The sequence below is a fragment of the Diprion similis genome, chromosome 8 (assembly GCF_021155765.1).
Source record: "Diprion similis isolate iyDipSimi1 chromosome 8, iyDipSimi1.1, whole genome shotgun sequence".
Classification (NCBI taxonomy): domain Eukaryota; kingdom Metazoa; phylum Arthropoda; class Insecta; order Hymenoptera; family Diprionidae; genus Diprion; species Diprion similis.
The window spans coordinates 6,484,457-6,501,945 of NC_060112.1; the positions used below are offsets into that span (position 1 = coordinate 6,484,457).

The 17,489-nt window shown below is 39.4% G+C and overlaps 1 protein-coding gene across 1 annotated transcript in view; it reads left to right on the forward strand.

The window, feature by feature from the left end:
* The window catches only part of LOC124409734, a 30,665-nt gene extending 18,154 nt beyond the window's left edge, over positions 1–12,511 (forward strand). The window contains exons 9-20 of the mRNA XM_046887530.1: positions 702–832; positions 2,668–3,084; positions 3,789–3,891; positions 4,211–4,408; positions 6,340–6,551; positions 7,527–7,627; positions 8,201–8,526; positions 8,785–9,156; positions 9,237–9,599; positions 9,678–9,891; positions 10,112–10,354; positions 11,047–12,511. Of these exons, the coding sequence (XP_046743486.1) occupies positions 702–832; positions 2,668–3,084; positions 3,789–3,891; positions 4,211–4,408; positions 6,340–6,551; positions 7,527–7,627; positions 8,201–8,526; positions 8,785–9,156; positions 9,237–9,599; positions 9,678–9,891; positions 10,112–10,354; positions 11,047–11,198 (2,832 nt within the window). The 3' untranslated portion in view covers positions 11,199–12,511. The remainder of the gene's footprint in view (positions 1–701; positions 833–2,667; positions 3,085–3,788; positions 3,892–4,210; positions 4,409–6,339; positions 6,552–7,526; positions 7,628–8,200; positions 8,527–8,784; positions 9,157–9,236; positions 9,600–9,677; positions 9,892–10,111; positions 10,355–11,046) is intronic.
* Positions 12,512–17,489: the final 4,978 nt, after the last annotated feature.

The window sequence follows — 17,489 nt, forward strand, 5'->3', positions numbered from 1 at the left end:
TGGTTTAAATCACATCGAAAATGGGTTTTCTTTAAAACGCGTTCTGCCATCTTTTCGGCAAGTAGCACAGAGAAAAAAAGTTGACCACAAAATTTGACATCAACATTACGCCACTTATGTATGTGATTAATAATATTTAGATAGATTTTCATCTAGAAAAACTTGCAGGAAGAAATTAAATGTTGAATTTGAACATGTTTATTATGTGACTTCTTTTTATCGTTACAATTTTTGTCGCAAGCAACTCGCATACTTTGATAGTTAATCATCAGTTCACAAATTAGACGCCAATTTTTGTTGCCATCGCAATATCAATTTTTCAGATGATCTGAACGAATACCTACAAACTTATTCATGAATAAAATCTATCAGACAAACTGCCGGCAAATACTTTGTTCATGAAACTTTACTAACAATTAAAATTTCATGTCCGCATAAAAAAGTTTAGACCTTCACACTGACGTGTCTGCTTGAAATTCGTTGGCTAAAAAAAGAAAAAAAAAGAAAAACAGATTTCCTCTGCCTTTGCCTGCCTGTCCATATTCAGCTTGTAAATATCCTCTGCATATGTAATCGGCTTTACTCGCGGCCTTTTCCGCCGAAAAAGCTTTATGAGCTGCCGTAAAAGTTTGGCAAAAATTTAGGTAGGTCCTATCCATCTTACTCCGACTGTCTTTAAGCATCTTTCAACCTCTTTTCAGCCTCTGCACGAACAGCAGCCGGGTGGTCACGGGCTGAAGGATCGGAGGCGGGCCCCGACCCTAAATAAGGCCCAACGACGTGCCAAGGCCTCTAGTACCCCGGCTTTACTCGACACAGATCTGCAAGACGGGTAAGTTAAATTACTGCAAGGAGTAATTGCTGTGTTATAAATTACAACGAGATCAGGTTGTCACTGGAGTTAGAGAGACGGAAATTCTCCTAGAGGGTAAAAATATTGTGAATATTCTCTTGGATTTTCTTCACTTAATATCAAGATTATGGATGATTAAAAATTCTAACCAATAAGAATAGTAATAGCTGAAAGTATTTACTTTATTAAATATTTATAAAATATTTATTTAAGGTCGGTCAAACCAATAGATTATAGTTGAGGACTGGTTTTGGGAACAACCAAAAATGCTTATTTTACTCTGCATTTTGCTGAAATTTTCCTTATATTTAAATACACGGTTTTCGATCTCGAAGAGATTGTTCTTCGGAAAAAGAAATATTAAATTCAGTTGAATCGTGTCTACATTTTTTTTTTTTTGCAGTCGATTAATTTTTTTCTTTCGAACAATTTTTCTACCGTAAAGAATTCTGTTTCCGTTTTTTAACTCTAAATTCTTGTATTATAGAGATATAATTGAAATATTCTCAAGTATAGAAGTGACGAAAAATTTGAAAGTTGTACCTTAACTTTTAAACGAAACAAAAAAAAAGGAAACGAAAGTTGAAGATTCAAAATCAGAAAATCGCTAGGGCTCTACTGTATGCGAGACTAGACCGACTGTCGAATCCCAAACCGCGACCCTGGAACTCTATATACCTGAAGTATAGTGACCCTTGAAAATCTGTTCTCGGAAGTGGGGCTTCCTCCTCAGTTCTCGATGTGTGTTGGTTTTCCTGCGACACACACGTAGTCCAAACAGCAGGTTTTGTCAGTCGAGTTCGGATTCCAGAGCCGCTACAAGCGTTTCGTTTGTGCTCTAATTGCGCTCATCGAATTTTCTCTATCTTCTTCATTCAGAATTTACATTTTTGCCTTTCTTGGCCGAGATTTAATTCAGTTTGTTTTTCGGAATTTCGAAATTTTTTTTTCCTTTGCAGAAATAATCACGTATACACTCGAGTGTGTTTCGTGTAAAAAACAGTGAATTCCTGCATATGTGTGCAGATATTGCGTATTGCGCATATAACGACATTGTTCAAGTTTCCTTAGGAAGCGCTCGGAATTTCTCATTATCACAGATGTACGGTTCGCGTATGGCGGTGTGGTTATCGATAATACCTTTGGTGGCTATTAAACCAACGATAAAGGCGTTTCGGCTTCCAAACAATTCCTGAAATCACACTGTTTATCATTCTTCACGGCTGCATCTTTCTGGCCGGAAATCGTTTAATTTACGAAAGTATAATCTGCCGCAGTTAAATAGAATACAGGTAAATCATTACGCAATAACGACATTCAGTCTATCTTTCGTACCTTTTTTTCCTTCTTTGACCAGTAATTCATAGCTGAAAATTATTTCACTTTCAGAAATAATACGAAAATAAACTGAAAGTGAAATAATTTTTTCTATAACTTTCTAGAGAATGTTCAGATAAGACAGTCGTCACAGAACTGAAAAAAAAGCTGAATTCGATTACAATATAAGTATATTGATACCGTGAGTTTTCCGTAAAAATCTCCGTCTCGGCAGCCAAAACTACGTGGTTGAATATTTATTATAAGCAGTAATTAAAAGTGTAGCGTTGGTTGTGTTTCACAGAAAAGTCCCGGTCTATTTAGTTATTCAACTCGGTTAGTGTAATTTCTATTTTTCGTATACGATCATAGATCGATCTTGTGCAACTGAAATCGAGATATACTGACTATCAAATTCAGGCTCAAAAATCGGCGACAGCAAAATAACAACACGCAGCTGTTTCCGTCGTAAAGAAAAAGAACCTCTCAAATTTCAGGCCTCAGTGGTCGGCCGAAGAGGGGGGCGCAGGTGTGGTGCAAGGCTCGACGGAGCATCCGATAGTGGAGGCGACGATACCTCTGGTGGGCCACGTCCGGCTCCAGGATACGGGAGCCCCCGGGAATGCGGGGCCGATTTTGGGGGGCGGCTCGCAGACTCAGCAACAGCAACAGCGACACGCTGCCCAGAACCAGGAGAGCGTCCTCAAGAAATTCCGGAAGAGCTTCTCCCTCAGATTCCACAAGAAGGGCAGCAAGGAGAGCTCCGAAGGTGGCGACGGCCCTTCGGAAGACTTGAACGCTCTCCCCCTCGACGAGGATGAGGACAGGGAACCACCCCCGCCTCCCGCCCCTCAACAGCAAACCCAGATAGCCATGCAGCACAAGGAAGATCCGACGAATGACCAGAAGTTCCGGTGAGTGAGCTTCGATCTTGACTCTATTTTTTAAGTGGGAACACTTTTTTACAAATGTGCGTGACTTACAACGACAATCAAGCATCATTTTTTAATCTGTTGGGTTAGGATGTTCCTTGAATAGAATTATACCGGGTTATTTAGTCGAAATGTTGAAGGCGAATCCGCCGGCATTTAGGCAATTCATCGTACATGTCAACGAGATACGCCTGAATTTCGGCAACTTAGCGTACATTTTACATATCGGCATTTGTTCACGATTGGCTAACTAACTCACTCACTTCTCTAATCGTTGATCATGAGACAAATGGGAATCGGTAAAATGTGTACTCTCCGTTGCCGGAATTCAGGCGAATCCTGGTAATATGTACCACGAATTGTATAGATACAGGCGAATTCATCCCACGTCAAATTGCTCGTGTAATATTTTCACGAAATAACATACATAGTATACTTACAGTTTGTGAGGATTTTTAGTTTTTCCTTCTTTTTGAGAGAAATCGTTAATTCCGCGTGTCTCATTTTCCACAATTATGAATAAAGCTAGAAATTATCAAATTACAAAGAGAGGAAGTAAAGAGTGAAAATTCGTCCATTTGTGCATGGATCAATTTTTCTGAAAACATGTTCAATTATTTTTGCAATGCTGGGTTAAATAAACTGCGTCAACCTAGTGACAGAACCGGTTTTCCTTTTTCCCTAAGGTTCGGTCCCCTGGTATGGAGGACGAGCAAGGAGCGAAAGAAAAGCAGCAAAGCCGCGCGAAACGCAAAATGCAATAGCGGTGACAGCGGCATACAAATCGAGGTAAGAATTACTGTTCCATACATTAAAATGTGTATAAATAAATAGAAAAACGAGTTTGAAAAAAGGAAAAGAAAATTGACTCTGAAGCATTCTTTTGAATATGTAATCAAATAACTGAGGGTAGGTGTAATCAACCGTGAGAGTTTTCTGTGAAACTCGCCATTGCACGCCAGCAGATAGGCAACCAAAGAAACATTTTGAATGGCTGTGCGTTCAAGATCAACTCCGGTTGCCTATCTACCGGCGTTGAGAGGCAGTCTCACAGAAAACTCCCAGCACAATGCGAAAAGTAAGAGATACATTCTCCACTCTGTGCAAGATGGCATCTGGTGGAACGACGACTGGGGGCGGCGGGGGCAGCGGGGGTGGAGTGACGGGAGCTGGCGACAGTTCCGAGTCACACGACACCGACGCACCCGACGAGATGGACAGTCCACCTGCCCTCCGGAGGCGAGTTACCGACAAATCGCGACCCCAGTCCGAACTCATCAACCAGATACTAATCGAAAAGTTTAAGGTAGATACGAATTTACTGCATCGTTGCATTGCCTGAAACAATCTTGCTCTGATGGTCACTACAATTATTGCATTTCTCATACGGTAAAACAGTTTTGTGTACGAAAAGTAAATTCAATTTCTTCCGTTTTTTTTTTTAATGGAAATTAACGATGTAAACAGCATTTGGTTGTCCTAAATTGCACTTCTTCTTCACTTTTTTTATAGGAATATAAAAAATAAATTTGTAGTGTCTAACCCTATAGCAATTGGTTTTGACACTGAGAAATTCATAATTTGTACCGTCATTTTATTATTTTGGAAAACAAAAGGTTCAATAATTGAGTCTAATCGTGTCAATAACACCTACACGCACTTTATCAATAAATGTTTTATCAGGTGTCATTTAAATCTTTAACATGGACATAATTATTAATACTCGTTATTTATTTATCACCACAATTATTATCATTATTCTGGAAATGCCTACACTATCGAGTAATCGTACTACGTATTCATAAAAACGGTGCAACGAACGAAGCTGGGAGAACCGTACACGCCGCAATGCCGTCATATCCTTTGGTCAAACGGATGCTGTTGCGATACTGTAGAGAGCAATGGTTTCATGATTCTTGTTCAGTTACAAAAAGGGGAATAAAAATACCGTGATAGGATCACCCAGGAAAAATAATTCTTCCGAATGATAAACTTACTCATTTCCGCTAAACCTGATACATTAGTCAAACGAAATCGCATCAGGAACTGATAACGGAAATGAGAAAGATGATAACAATTTTGAGCAAAATTACCCGGTCAATTGTTCTTCTGATTTCAATGGTCAAAAGTCGATAGGAATGCATTGTACAATATTATTCTTACTTGTGATAAAAAATTTGTCACACGAAATTCGGTACGGAAATTGTATAAGGTATATCCTTCAAAGATAAGTGGAGTAGGAGTTCGAATTAAGAGTTGGAAATAATAAAAATGGGCAATTCGTTGTTTTCCGTTTTGAATAATGTATACATATGGACATTTCTTCCACCCATTTTCTTCCCGCATCTTTTTCCGGCACATATAAATGGGTCTCTTTTCTCAGGAATTGATTTTTGACTGAACTAAAATACTCGCGTGCGGTTTTCGGACGGATTGTCAATTCTCAGTTTTGTTATGAGTTACATGTTGTACAATCACAGAGCGTTTATCCCATAGCAAGTTGAAGTCAAAGCAGTATATGTAGATGTGACGTATGTATATCTGCTTGTACGCATATATAACGCTATAATGCTTACAACGTATCACGTATCAACGGGTCTCCAGGCTGCCAGGATGCGTGGAAAGGAAACGAGACACTTTTGTTCAGTTGATATCGCGAGGTTGACTAAGCAGCCACTGTGAACTGGTCTGTTGCATTATTATACACACCCACCATTAAACCCCGCAAGTGCCTTGTGTCATTTGCTGTATTCTCGACCCGCGATTTCCCAGATTTCCCAGATTTTTGAAGTCGGAAATGTAGGATTTAGCGATTTCCACCGTGATTTCCGAATGATTAAAACCGGTTCAAAATGTTCGCCAAAATGTGCGGGTGCTTTATCGAGAACTCTGAATTGTCCAGAGCCAGCGTGCGGAGGAACAGCCGATCACTCGATGTCATCCAGGTGAAAACAAAAAAAAAAAAACATACAAACAAACAGAAAACGTCCCGTGACCGTGCAACAAAACGTGGCACGTGATCTCAGATGTGATGCAAATTAAAGGGAACAGCTACGGTCACCGTTACTTGCTACTATCGTTTTGCGTTGTCATCCGTTGTTCCAGGAAACGGTTATTATAGTTCTGCGAATGCCCAGCGAATTTCAACGAAATGGCGGGAAATTTGAAATTTTTTATTCACTTATCTGCTGTGCGAAATATTTGACCACTTTTAATATCGCTACTGTTCTGCTTCAGGCCGATCTTCAGAGCAGGACAAGCCGCAATCACCACGTTCGTAGAACGAACAGTGATCTTGGGGGTCAGAGACTCTTACAATGGGACACGAGGTCCGGATACAGCCACGCTCACAATTATCGCAGAATGCTGTCGACCCCTTCGCCCATCAAGACGCGTCCCCCGAGATTGAGTCCGAGACATTCCTCCAACGACATAGTAACGCTCAGAAGGTGAGTAATCGCCAAATGGACGCAAAATCTTATCGGCAGCACTTTTTTTTTTTAATTCTATACAATTCTTCAATTTTTGTCTCATTTTTGTTTTCTCAGACACAATGAAGTACGTATAATGCACCGTTAGTTTATTTACACGAGCACAGATTGGTTCTCGTCTGGTTTATAGGTACTCTCGGGCGGTGAAAAATAATATCATCGAAGAATCGGATCTTTTCCAATTATCATAACCTTTCCCAGTTTTCGCCGAGAGAAATGTAACTTAATTCACTACTCTGCAAATTATGGATAGCAATTTTACGATTGGCAATTTTTCGAAACTGTCCAAATATACTATGCACCGTCATTTGTATATATTTAGAGTTGGAGGTAAGAGTAATCGTTGAATACGGATTTGGTTCTATCGCTGTTCTAATGTGCAGAATATCCCCAGTTAATATCTTTTGACATAAGTAAAAATTAAATGGAAAACTCAACAGTTACGAAACTTTAGTTGGAACGATTGCTCATGCATCGAATGTAAAAGAAGCAATCCGTTCTTCTTTGATAAATAGCGCTCGGGTACCGTTTAGGTATCCATTTTACTCATAGATGTAAATATAAATTTTTTGTTTTTGTTCAAACTTTTCCAGTAAATCGAGGGACAATAGTGGTAGGTGGAATTACAAGGGTATCTAATTTGTACTTGCTTTTGTTCGTCCTATACAAGAAAAAAAAAATAACGAAAGAAAAAAACATGAGACATGATTGAGTAATGATTTGTCATAATTTATCTGTAGCGATGTTACACGTTATGTAAGTTAATTTGTTGTTGAATGGTATATCAATAGTGTGTATATACATATGTCGAGTTTCACTAGTTATTACATTATATTATACATTATATTGTACAACCATTGCGCGTAATTCCATGTCCAGGAACTTTAAGCCCCCCCGTTATTGAATGGTTCCATTTTTCAAATTTCATGCTAGTAACTCGAAAGGGAGGAATACCAGGACAAATTTAAGACGCTCCCTCAGTCAACCACTTGGCATAAATCAACTCTCGCCTTTGATGCGCGCCAAAACTGCAGGTGAGCACGAATAAGTTCCTCAGTGAAAAAACATCCTCGAAAAACTTATACAAGTAGCGAAAATCACTTGACATCTCTTTAAGATTCATCTTAAAATACAAGGATATCCAGAGTATGAGCGCGACTAAACCAATATGGCATCGTACTGCGAAAACAGCTGATCGTTGTTGGCAAACTTTGATAACATAAACACAGAAAGATGCTCATCCAAACAGCCGTACAGTCGTTCTGTTAAATTAGATCGACTTGAAGTGAATTTCCAGCAAGAGGAAAACTTTTGAAGTAAAATATGATGCTGTTATCGCTGCAAGCGGTGATTCACTGAATTTTGAAACTCTTTCGTGGGGAAAAGTTGCTTGAATAATAATTCAAGCAAAATACAATTCCAGTGCTTTAAAATAATAAACAATTGAATGGTTGATTGATATATGGTTTCACATTCATTGAATAAATTGAAGGATATGAAAAGAAAGATTGAATTTTAAGATTGCCCAAAAATTAGTTAGGTTGTTGTTCGTGTTATGATTATATCGTGGTTCGCTGGAGTCTGTACCGAGATCCTTAATGCTCCAGGTGCGAGGTTGCCCGGTGGAAACGTGCTGTCGGAGGATGAACAGGACGCCAGATGTGGAGGCGGTACGTCAGACGACGAGATGATGTCGGACTCGGAATCCTCGGTCGCGTCACTGTCGGATAGGAAGAAGTCATCCTTCGAGCAAACGATGGATGAGGATGTCGCCATCCTGGCCGAGGCGGTTTGGGATCACGTCGCTATGGAGCCAGAAGAGCTCGCCTTCAGAGCCGGAGACGTGATCGACGTTCTGGACACAATCGACAGGGACTGGTGGTGGGGAAGCTGTAGAAATGAACACGGCTGGTTCCCGGCTGCATTCGTCAGGGTAAGTGGACCGTCGATCAGCCCATTCAAACACTAAATAAAGGGAGTAACCTGCACTCTTGAAATCAGGTGTAAACGGTAAGAAAAAGTCCTGTAAAGTCGCTTTAAAGTACTTGAAGTCAAGAAATCACTTAAAATCTTTTGAAGTCTTGAAGTCTTAAATTAAAGCGTAAACCTAACTTCGAAAGTGGTCATCACCTCGCATTTAATCCATCTCATGTCCGAACCCCTTGAGCTGATCATTAAACTCCACTTTCAGCTGCGGGTCAGCCAAGAAGACACAGTGGAGGACTGCCTAGCGGCGATGGCTTCGGGCGTATCGATGAATTCCCAGCTCAGAAGGCGGACTAGCGTTTCGTTGCTTTCGAACGAGCAGGTGAGGTCGAGTGTTGTACGAGAACTGGTGCAAACCGAGCGAGACTTTGTAAAGATTTTGCGAGACGTTGCCGAGGGTTACGTAGCCGAGTGCAGAAGACGGAGCGACATGTTCACCGAGGACCAGATTGAGGCAATTTTCATAAACATCGAAGAGCTGCTCGATTTCCAATCGGATTTTCTCAAAGAACTCGAATCCGTCATAGACTGGAATGCCCCGCACAAAAGCTGTGTAGGAGAGTGCTTCTTGAACCACGTGAGTGGGTTTTTGTAAAGGATACGTCGATTTCGGATGCGAGAGATTCGGTGACACCTCGTGTTTTTTCCGCATTACAGAGATCCGGGTTCAGGATGTATTCCGAGTACTGTAACAGCCACCCGATGGCGATGGCGACGCTGCAGGAGCTCTATCAGCACAATCGCTACAGCAAATTCTTCGAGGGTTGTCGGCTGATGAGGGGACTCATCGAGATACCGCTGGACGGTTACCTGCTGACGCCTGTTCAGAGGATTTGCAAGTATCCACTGCAGCTCGCTGAGCTGTTGAAATACACGAAAGCTGATCACCCGGATTTCGAAAAGATAAAAGAGGCTCTCGAGGCGATGAGGGGTGTCGCAGTTTTGATAAACGAGAGAAAACGACGGATGGAAAGTCTCGAGAAACTCGCCGCCTGGCAGCAAAGGGTCGAAGGATGGGAGGCGAGTAACTTCTTAGTTGCTGTATAAACACCGCCTTTTCGTAACGACTAATTTCGTTCTCTTGTTATATAATTCCAGGCTGAGGACCTTATCGAGGTGTCCTCACAGCTCATTCATCAGGGTGAAGTTATCAGAGTTACCAGTGGTATGTGGACCAACAACATAACTCTTTTCCTTTTCGATCATCAGCTCGTCTACTGCAAGAAGGATATATTAAAACGCAACACCTACGTCTACAAGGGTCGGATTTACCTCGATACCAGCGAAGTGATCGACGTTCCAGACGGCAAGGGTGAGTACGAGGCTCGATGGGCTTGTTTCACCAAAATCAGAAACTTAAAAGTCAGAAATCGTGATGTGTAAATCCATTTTGTAAAGTCACCATTCGTTTTGGAGTCACCGAACGGATTCTGGGCTTGTTGACTATTTATTTCAAGGCTTAACACTTAAGCTCTGACCGATTAGGAACTAAAAAATGCATACTAATCAATTCTAATGTTCCAAATCGATAGATCCGCAACTCGGGGTGACCGTGAGACACTGCCTGAAGGTGTATAGCTGCGTTCGTGACAAATGGCTTCTCTTCTGTTGCCGAACTGCCGATGAGAAGAGACAGTGGCTCGCTGCTATGGCGGAGGAGCGACGGCTTGTCCAGCAGGATCGAACCGATGGTCTTGATTTTCCACCCGCGGCTAGGCAACTCGCCAAAATAGCTGCCACTAGGGAAAGGTGCCGACCACCCAGCAAGCCCAGCAGTAAGTGAAATACCAGCAACTCGAGTAAAATGAATTGCGAGTATTCTATACGACAAAATGACGAAATGATAATAATATTATTTAACAGAGGCTTTAAGCCAGTGACTTAATTGAATCAAATTGAAATTCAAGATTACGGTATTGTCTTCACGTCACAAAGTTAGAAACTTACTAATACAGACTGAAGGATAGTAGTTAGATGATATATAATTTTCTTTGATATAGATCGTCCAATTTTCACGAATTACAGCGATCATTTTTTTGGTAGATGAGTTTTCTAAGGTGAATTGGTTCTTCAACTTCCTTATAGCAAATCACAAAAATGTTGAATACCGGAACACTATCCAGCATAATGAATGAACCGATACTTTATCAAGAGACATACCAAGGTTACTGAAAATTGATTTTTAGCTATTGGTAGAAAAACATATCACAAACGAACAAAGCATCAAAATTAAAACTTATACAATCCGACGTACTTTCAAACTGTAAATTAGTTACAAACGGAAGTTGACTGTTCGAACTCGGAGTTTTTACGCGTTCAAACTTTACAAAAGATTCTTTTTGTCTCAATTAAATTCACGTTTCAAACCCCAGTTCAATCATTTTTTTGTACTCGTTTTACGATGTTTCAAATAATCCTAAACTCTTCATTGAAAATCAACTAATTTCAACTTAAATCAATCACGCAGATAAAACTTACAAGCGGAATTCGGCGTACGAAGTTGCGATGCTTCCGGGACAACAAGGGGCGGGAACGAACTCTTTGGGACGGAAAGTTGGGACCTGGTTCACCTTCGGCAGCAGCAAAAAGGGGGCGAGACCGCACAATCAGCCATCCTGAGCCAGGCCAACCTTCGTTCCGTACATCGACTTGTAGATCGGTGCAGATTTAAATCGGCGAACGTCTGTTGCGTTGAGGCTACGGAGTTCGTTGAGTGTAGTAAATCTGCAGTAAAGCGATCGAGTCGGTTGCGGTTCGAGGGTTTCGAAACTGTGCCAATTCCTAGCTCTAGATATGAGCGAATGTGATGTGGGAAAAGATACAATGAGAGCCACGTAAATGGACTCAATCAGTGAAAGAAAATGAGTGAAATAGAAGCAGAATGACTGACTGATACACTTTTTAATTGCGACCTGTACATATTTAATGTTGTTATTACGGTATTGAAAGTTGAGACCTGAGTTGAACAAGACAAAATCAACGAATTCAATTCGATTATCTCGGCTTAATTACTATTTAATTGGAGAATTGTATTGAGATTCTTATTTTTGCCACGATCACCATTGTGCACGTGTAAATATAATAGTTTAAATATTGTCTACAACGATGTGTACATGATATACCAATATAATGTAACGATGATCGAAAATCGATGGAAAATACGTGGCACGATTCACCTCTTGGCATAGGGATGTTTATTTACTATGTAATATAGACTATAATACGATTGATACACACGCGATTACTTTTCGATAAATAACAGATTCTAGATACACATACACATAGGGATTTATACATAGATATTATATCGAATCTCTCGAAGAGTCCAGTATACGCAATAATGCATATTAAAATAGAACCATATCGAATTATATGCTTGCTAGTAATTTACTGACTGTCACAGTAGAGATTACAAAGTAGCCTTAGAACCTCCTTAGTGAAATAAACCTTAATTTCCGTCTGTTGCATTCATGTAAAGTAGTTACTTCGTATATTTATAATAAACTGTGAAGAGCCTGCTGACCGATAAAATGTTGCCAGTTATATAGTAAAGTTATAATAAAATGTAGGTATAGAGTGATTAAAGTCCTGTTGAAATATTTAATAACAATATTATAAAACTTAGCGTGTATAAACGTATGTATATTGGATCTTTCGATTCATTGAAAAGACTGAAGGCTTAATTTCGACGCTTCCTTCTTTGGTGTGCATGACTGTTTGGAGAAAAGCTTTCTTTTTTCATTCATTCATTCGTTATTTCGTTGCCTCCTTGTCATCGATCGGTATATGCTTAAACATATATACCGCTTTCTCCTTTACCCGCATTTTTTCTTTTCATTGTATGGAAAACTCTAAAAGTATGTCTGCGTGTGTGAGTATCATATTTTACGGGGTGCCTATTGAAAATATTTAGCTGCGTAATATTCTAACTATACGTAAATGACAAAAAAAAACTGCCTAATCCAAACACTGCACTTGTAAAGTAATCAATAGTCAGTACACAAATGCGTTGAATTAATCGTAACATATTATCGATACACGCAATCGTTACGCTTTTTAACGACTATTTATAAATAATACATTATGATTATCTAAAATGGGCTATCCTATATATAAATATAATTCGGCCGACTATAATATCTGTTAAACACGGTGCTGAAAAAATTAAATAAGTACATTTTTTGTTGTTAGTTTTTCGTTTCTTCATTCTTTCTAAGCATGACATGGAACGGGAAAAAAATATTAAAAACTAGGCTGTTATGAAACCGCGATGCGAGAAGAGAAGAACAATTAAATCAATTATATGACTTCGTTGTACTGCTGATTAGTCGGACGGTAACATAATTGAATAATTATTCTTCTGTCTATGACAGAAACGGCACTAATTGATCGTGTAAATAACAGTTATAGAATGTTGTAAACTTTTCGAATTAGGCTATTATTACTACACCTAAATCTCTGTAGATATATGCATCGCTGTACTTACCGTAAAATCATCGACACGGGCGGGTCCTAAAACGATGACATTATACATCTCAGTAACGAATACAAAACTGGAAAAACGAAACATAAGGATGGGAAGAAAAAATATTTAAAGAAACTTAATACACATTTTTCTAAGGTTTTAAGAAAAAGACGAGTGTTGTAATATTTATATAATTAATATATAGAGACGTACATATTGTATTGAAATATAAATGTAAAGAATACATTATAAGCTCTTATAACTACGTTAAATCGCAAATTAATATTTTTTCGGCAAGCGCAGCTCGATACAACTATGTCACTATTCTCATTATTATTGCTATTAATTGTACGGTTAAAAGAAAAAGAGAAAAAACAGATACTGCGCAGGTCACATACAAGATTATACATATACATATACGTATATGACAATTGGACAATATAAAATGATAAATGGCGGTACCAAGCTTCCATAGTTAATTAAATATTGTACAGAGAATATTCGATATGTGTATATAAATAATTATTTTTCTGAGTTCATTGTATGCTATAGTTTGGTTATTATGGATATAGCCAGTCTAAAGTATAATGAGTAATACAAATACATTAATAACAGTTTCATATATCGGTAATAAAACATTTTAGTCGATCGTTCAACCGAGGAACAATTGCAGATTCCTTTATATAAATCTTTGACGTGTACAGTAATATAATGATGATTAAAGGTGAAAAATTGTTGCTGTTTAGCATAAAGAGTTCGTTTTCTTACTTTCCAGTTCTGGTAGAAAACGGCGAAGTTGGCGTTCCGTAAAGAAAGTTCGATATTCAACTCGTACGTTGAATTGTCGTCAGCTGTGGTAATTTTAGTTGGCTCTATTTGAATACGGTATTTTGACATTATTCGGCTTGAATAATGTCCCTATATGTAGCGAAGGCGCCTGGTGGTGGAATCTCAGTTTTCTTACGCGAAATTAAGTCGAAAACGAAAGGTGGTCTTCTTTTTTTCCGCGACTTTAGAGTAAAAACTATGTTCGTCCGATTGTAATTAAAATGACCTTTCCTCAGTCGATTGAACCTGAAGGAATTCCAAAAATGCATTGAAAACATCGCAGAACCAACAGCTGTGGGCATACGAATAAAATCCGGAAAATAATTTCCATTTTCGGCTGTAACTCTTGATCCGTTGTACGCAATCGATTCCTTTCGTAAATGAGAACATTATAGCGCCTTAAGGAGTTGTACACCCCGTCTTTCAAATTAATTTCAAAGCCAAAATTTGACTGATAAAATCCGAAGGGGTTGGCCATGCTTTTTGGCGATTTTCAGAGATCGGAAATTTTTTGTCTCAGAAACGTTTTACAGCACGCTTTCTCCGCTAATTGGACCCTCAAGAATACGAAAGAGATATCAAAAAGAGCGTGGGACCAGGTGCAGAAAAATTACGAAGATAATCTTTCGTTTTCTAACTGTAACTCTTGATCAGTCGCTCGCAGCGTATTCGGACTGCGCGCGATTGATTCCTCGGGCAAAATTACGTCGAAGAAGTGCATCAAAATATTGATTACAGCATTTTTCAAAATAATCACAATTTTTACCGGAAATCCTGAAGGTTGCAGGGTGAAGGCAAAAGGGCGTTAGCTTTACGCTAACATTACCGGGCTACGCCCGGACATGGTTTTCAGTAGATTCCCTCTTCCCTCGTGCGAAGGCTGGTGTTTCTATTTGCAACTGCCAACCTGGTTTTGACTCCCTTCCTCACTCCGTACATGATAAACACAATTGTAATGAGTGTAGTCTGTTACTATTACTATTATTATCACTTTGAAATGGAAGATTTTTTTGTCTCAGGATCGATTTGCTTGACGCTTTCAGGACTATTAGGACCCTCGGGATGCGGAGAAAACATCTCAAACAGTAATAAAGCGAGGGCTATGGAAATACAAAGAAAATATGGGAAATATTCATTTTTTGTTCGTTATTATAAAGGTTACATGTAAAAGTGAGAAAATAATATCATACATCATATGTTGTACCCCGCAGAGATGTGTTCCACCAGTACGAAGGCTAGAGCTGAGGCTAAATTTGACCGTGATCACTATCTGATGTAGGATTTTCCACATTTTGCTGAGGACAATCTATAGTGTGCACGTATTTTCTCATATGTCAATAAAATTTCTTAGGTAACATTTGATCATATGTAGCACATTGTTTTGTATGTTATTTTATGTCTTGTCGTCGACTTCGAGAATTATGACACACTGACACCGGAATACTTGTACTAGAATTAGGGCATATTAAATAAACTGTTCTGGGCAAAGTCTGGAACTGAAACCTACAAATAATTGAGTTTTTTCCTTACCTCAGGAAGATATCTGTGCAGATATGACGTGATTCAGACGTCACTTTCGATCCGTTGCTCGCAGGGTATCGGGACTGCGATCAATCGACTTCTCTCGCAAAAGTACGTCGCATAAGTGCCCTAAAGAATGAATCCCAGCACTTTTCGAAGTCGTCAAAATTTTTGCCAAAAATCCGATGAGGTTAGCCTTACTTTTTTTTGCGATTTTTGGAGCCGAAAATTTCTAGTCTCCGAATCGATTTGTATGACCGTTTCTTGGTTAATTGGAACCCCAGGAACTCAAAAAACACATTAAAAAGAGCATAGGACCAACAGCAGAGAAATGACGATGGAAATCTGCAGTTTATTGGCTGAAACTTTTGATCCGCTGCTCGCAGCGTATTGAAACTGCGCTCAATCGATTTCTCTCGCAAAATTACGTCGGAATAGTGCCCTAGAGAAATAATTGCAGCACTTTTCAAAGTCGTCAAAATTTTCGCCAAAAATCCAAAGGGGTTAGCCTTACTTTTTCTGCGATTTTTGGAGCTGAAAATTTCTGGTCTCCAAATTGATACGTGTGACCGTTTCTTGGTTAATTGAAACCCTAGGAACTCAGAAAACACAATGAATAGAGCGTGGGACCAACAGCAGAGAAATGACGATGAAAATCTGCAGTTTTTCAGCTTTAACTTTTGATCCGCTGCTCGCAGCGTATTGGGACTGCGCTCAATCGATTTCTCTCGCAAAATTACGTCGGAATAGTGCCCTAGTGAAATAATTGCAGCACTTTTCAAAGTCGTCAAAATTTTCGCCGAAAATCCAAAGGGGTTAGCCTTACTTTTTCTGCGATTTTTAGAGCTGAAAATTTCTAGTCTCCGAATTGATATGTATGAACGTTTCTTGGTCGATCGGAACCCCAGGAACTCAAAAAACACATTCGAAAGAGCGTAGGACCAACAGCAGAGAAATGACGATGGAAATCTGCAGTTTTTTGGCTGTAACTTTTGATCCGCTGCTCGCAGCGTATTGGGACTGCGCTAAATTAATTTCTCTCGCAAAACTACGTCGGAATAGTGCCCTAAAAAATTAATTGCAGCACTTTTCAAAGTCGTCAAAATTTTCGCCAAAAATCCGAAGGGGTTAGCCTTACTTTTTTTGCGATTTTTGGAGCCGAAAATTTCTAGTCTCCGAATTGATTTGTATGACCGTTTCTTGGTCAATCGGAACCCCAGGAACTCGAAAAACACATTGAAAAGAGCGTAGGACCAACAGCAGAGAAATGACTATGGAAATCTGCAGTTTTTTGGCTGTAACTTTTGATCCGCTGCTCGCAGCGTATTGGGACTGCGCCCAATCGATTTCTCTCGCAAAATTACGTCGGAATAGTGCCCTAAAGAATTAATTGCAGCACTTTTCAAAGTCGTCAAAATTTTCGCCAAAAATCCAAAGGGGTTAGCCTTACTTTTTTTGCGATTTTTGGAGCCAAAAATTTCTAGTCTCCGAATTGATTTGTATAACCGTTTCTTGGTCAATCGGAACCCCAGGAACTCAAAAAACACATTAAAAAGAGCGTAGGACCAACAGCAGAGAAATGACGATGAAAATCTGCAGTTTTTTGGCTGTAACTTTTGATCCGCTGCTCGCAGCGTATTGGGACTGCGCTCATTCGATTTCTCTCGCAAAATTACGTCGAAATAGTGCCCTAAAGAATTAATTGCAGCACTTTTCAAAGTCGTCAAAATTTTCGCCAAAAATCCAAAGGGGTTAGCCTTACTTTTTTTGCGATTTTTAGAGCCGAAAATTTCTAGTCTCCGAATTGATTTGTATGACCGTTTCTTGGTCAATCGGAACCCCAGGAACTCGAAAAACACATTAAAAAGAGCGTAGGACCAACAGCAGAGAAATGACGATGAAAATCTGCAGTATTTCGGCTGTAACTTTTGATCCGCTGCTCGCAGCGTATTGGGACTGCGCTTAATCGATTTCTCTCGCAAAATTACGTCGGAATAGTGCCCTAAAGAATTAATTGCAGCACTTTTCAAAGTCGTCGAAATTTTCGCCAAAAATCCAAAGGGGTTAGCCTTACTTTTTTTGCGATTTTTGAAACC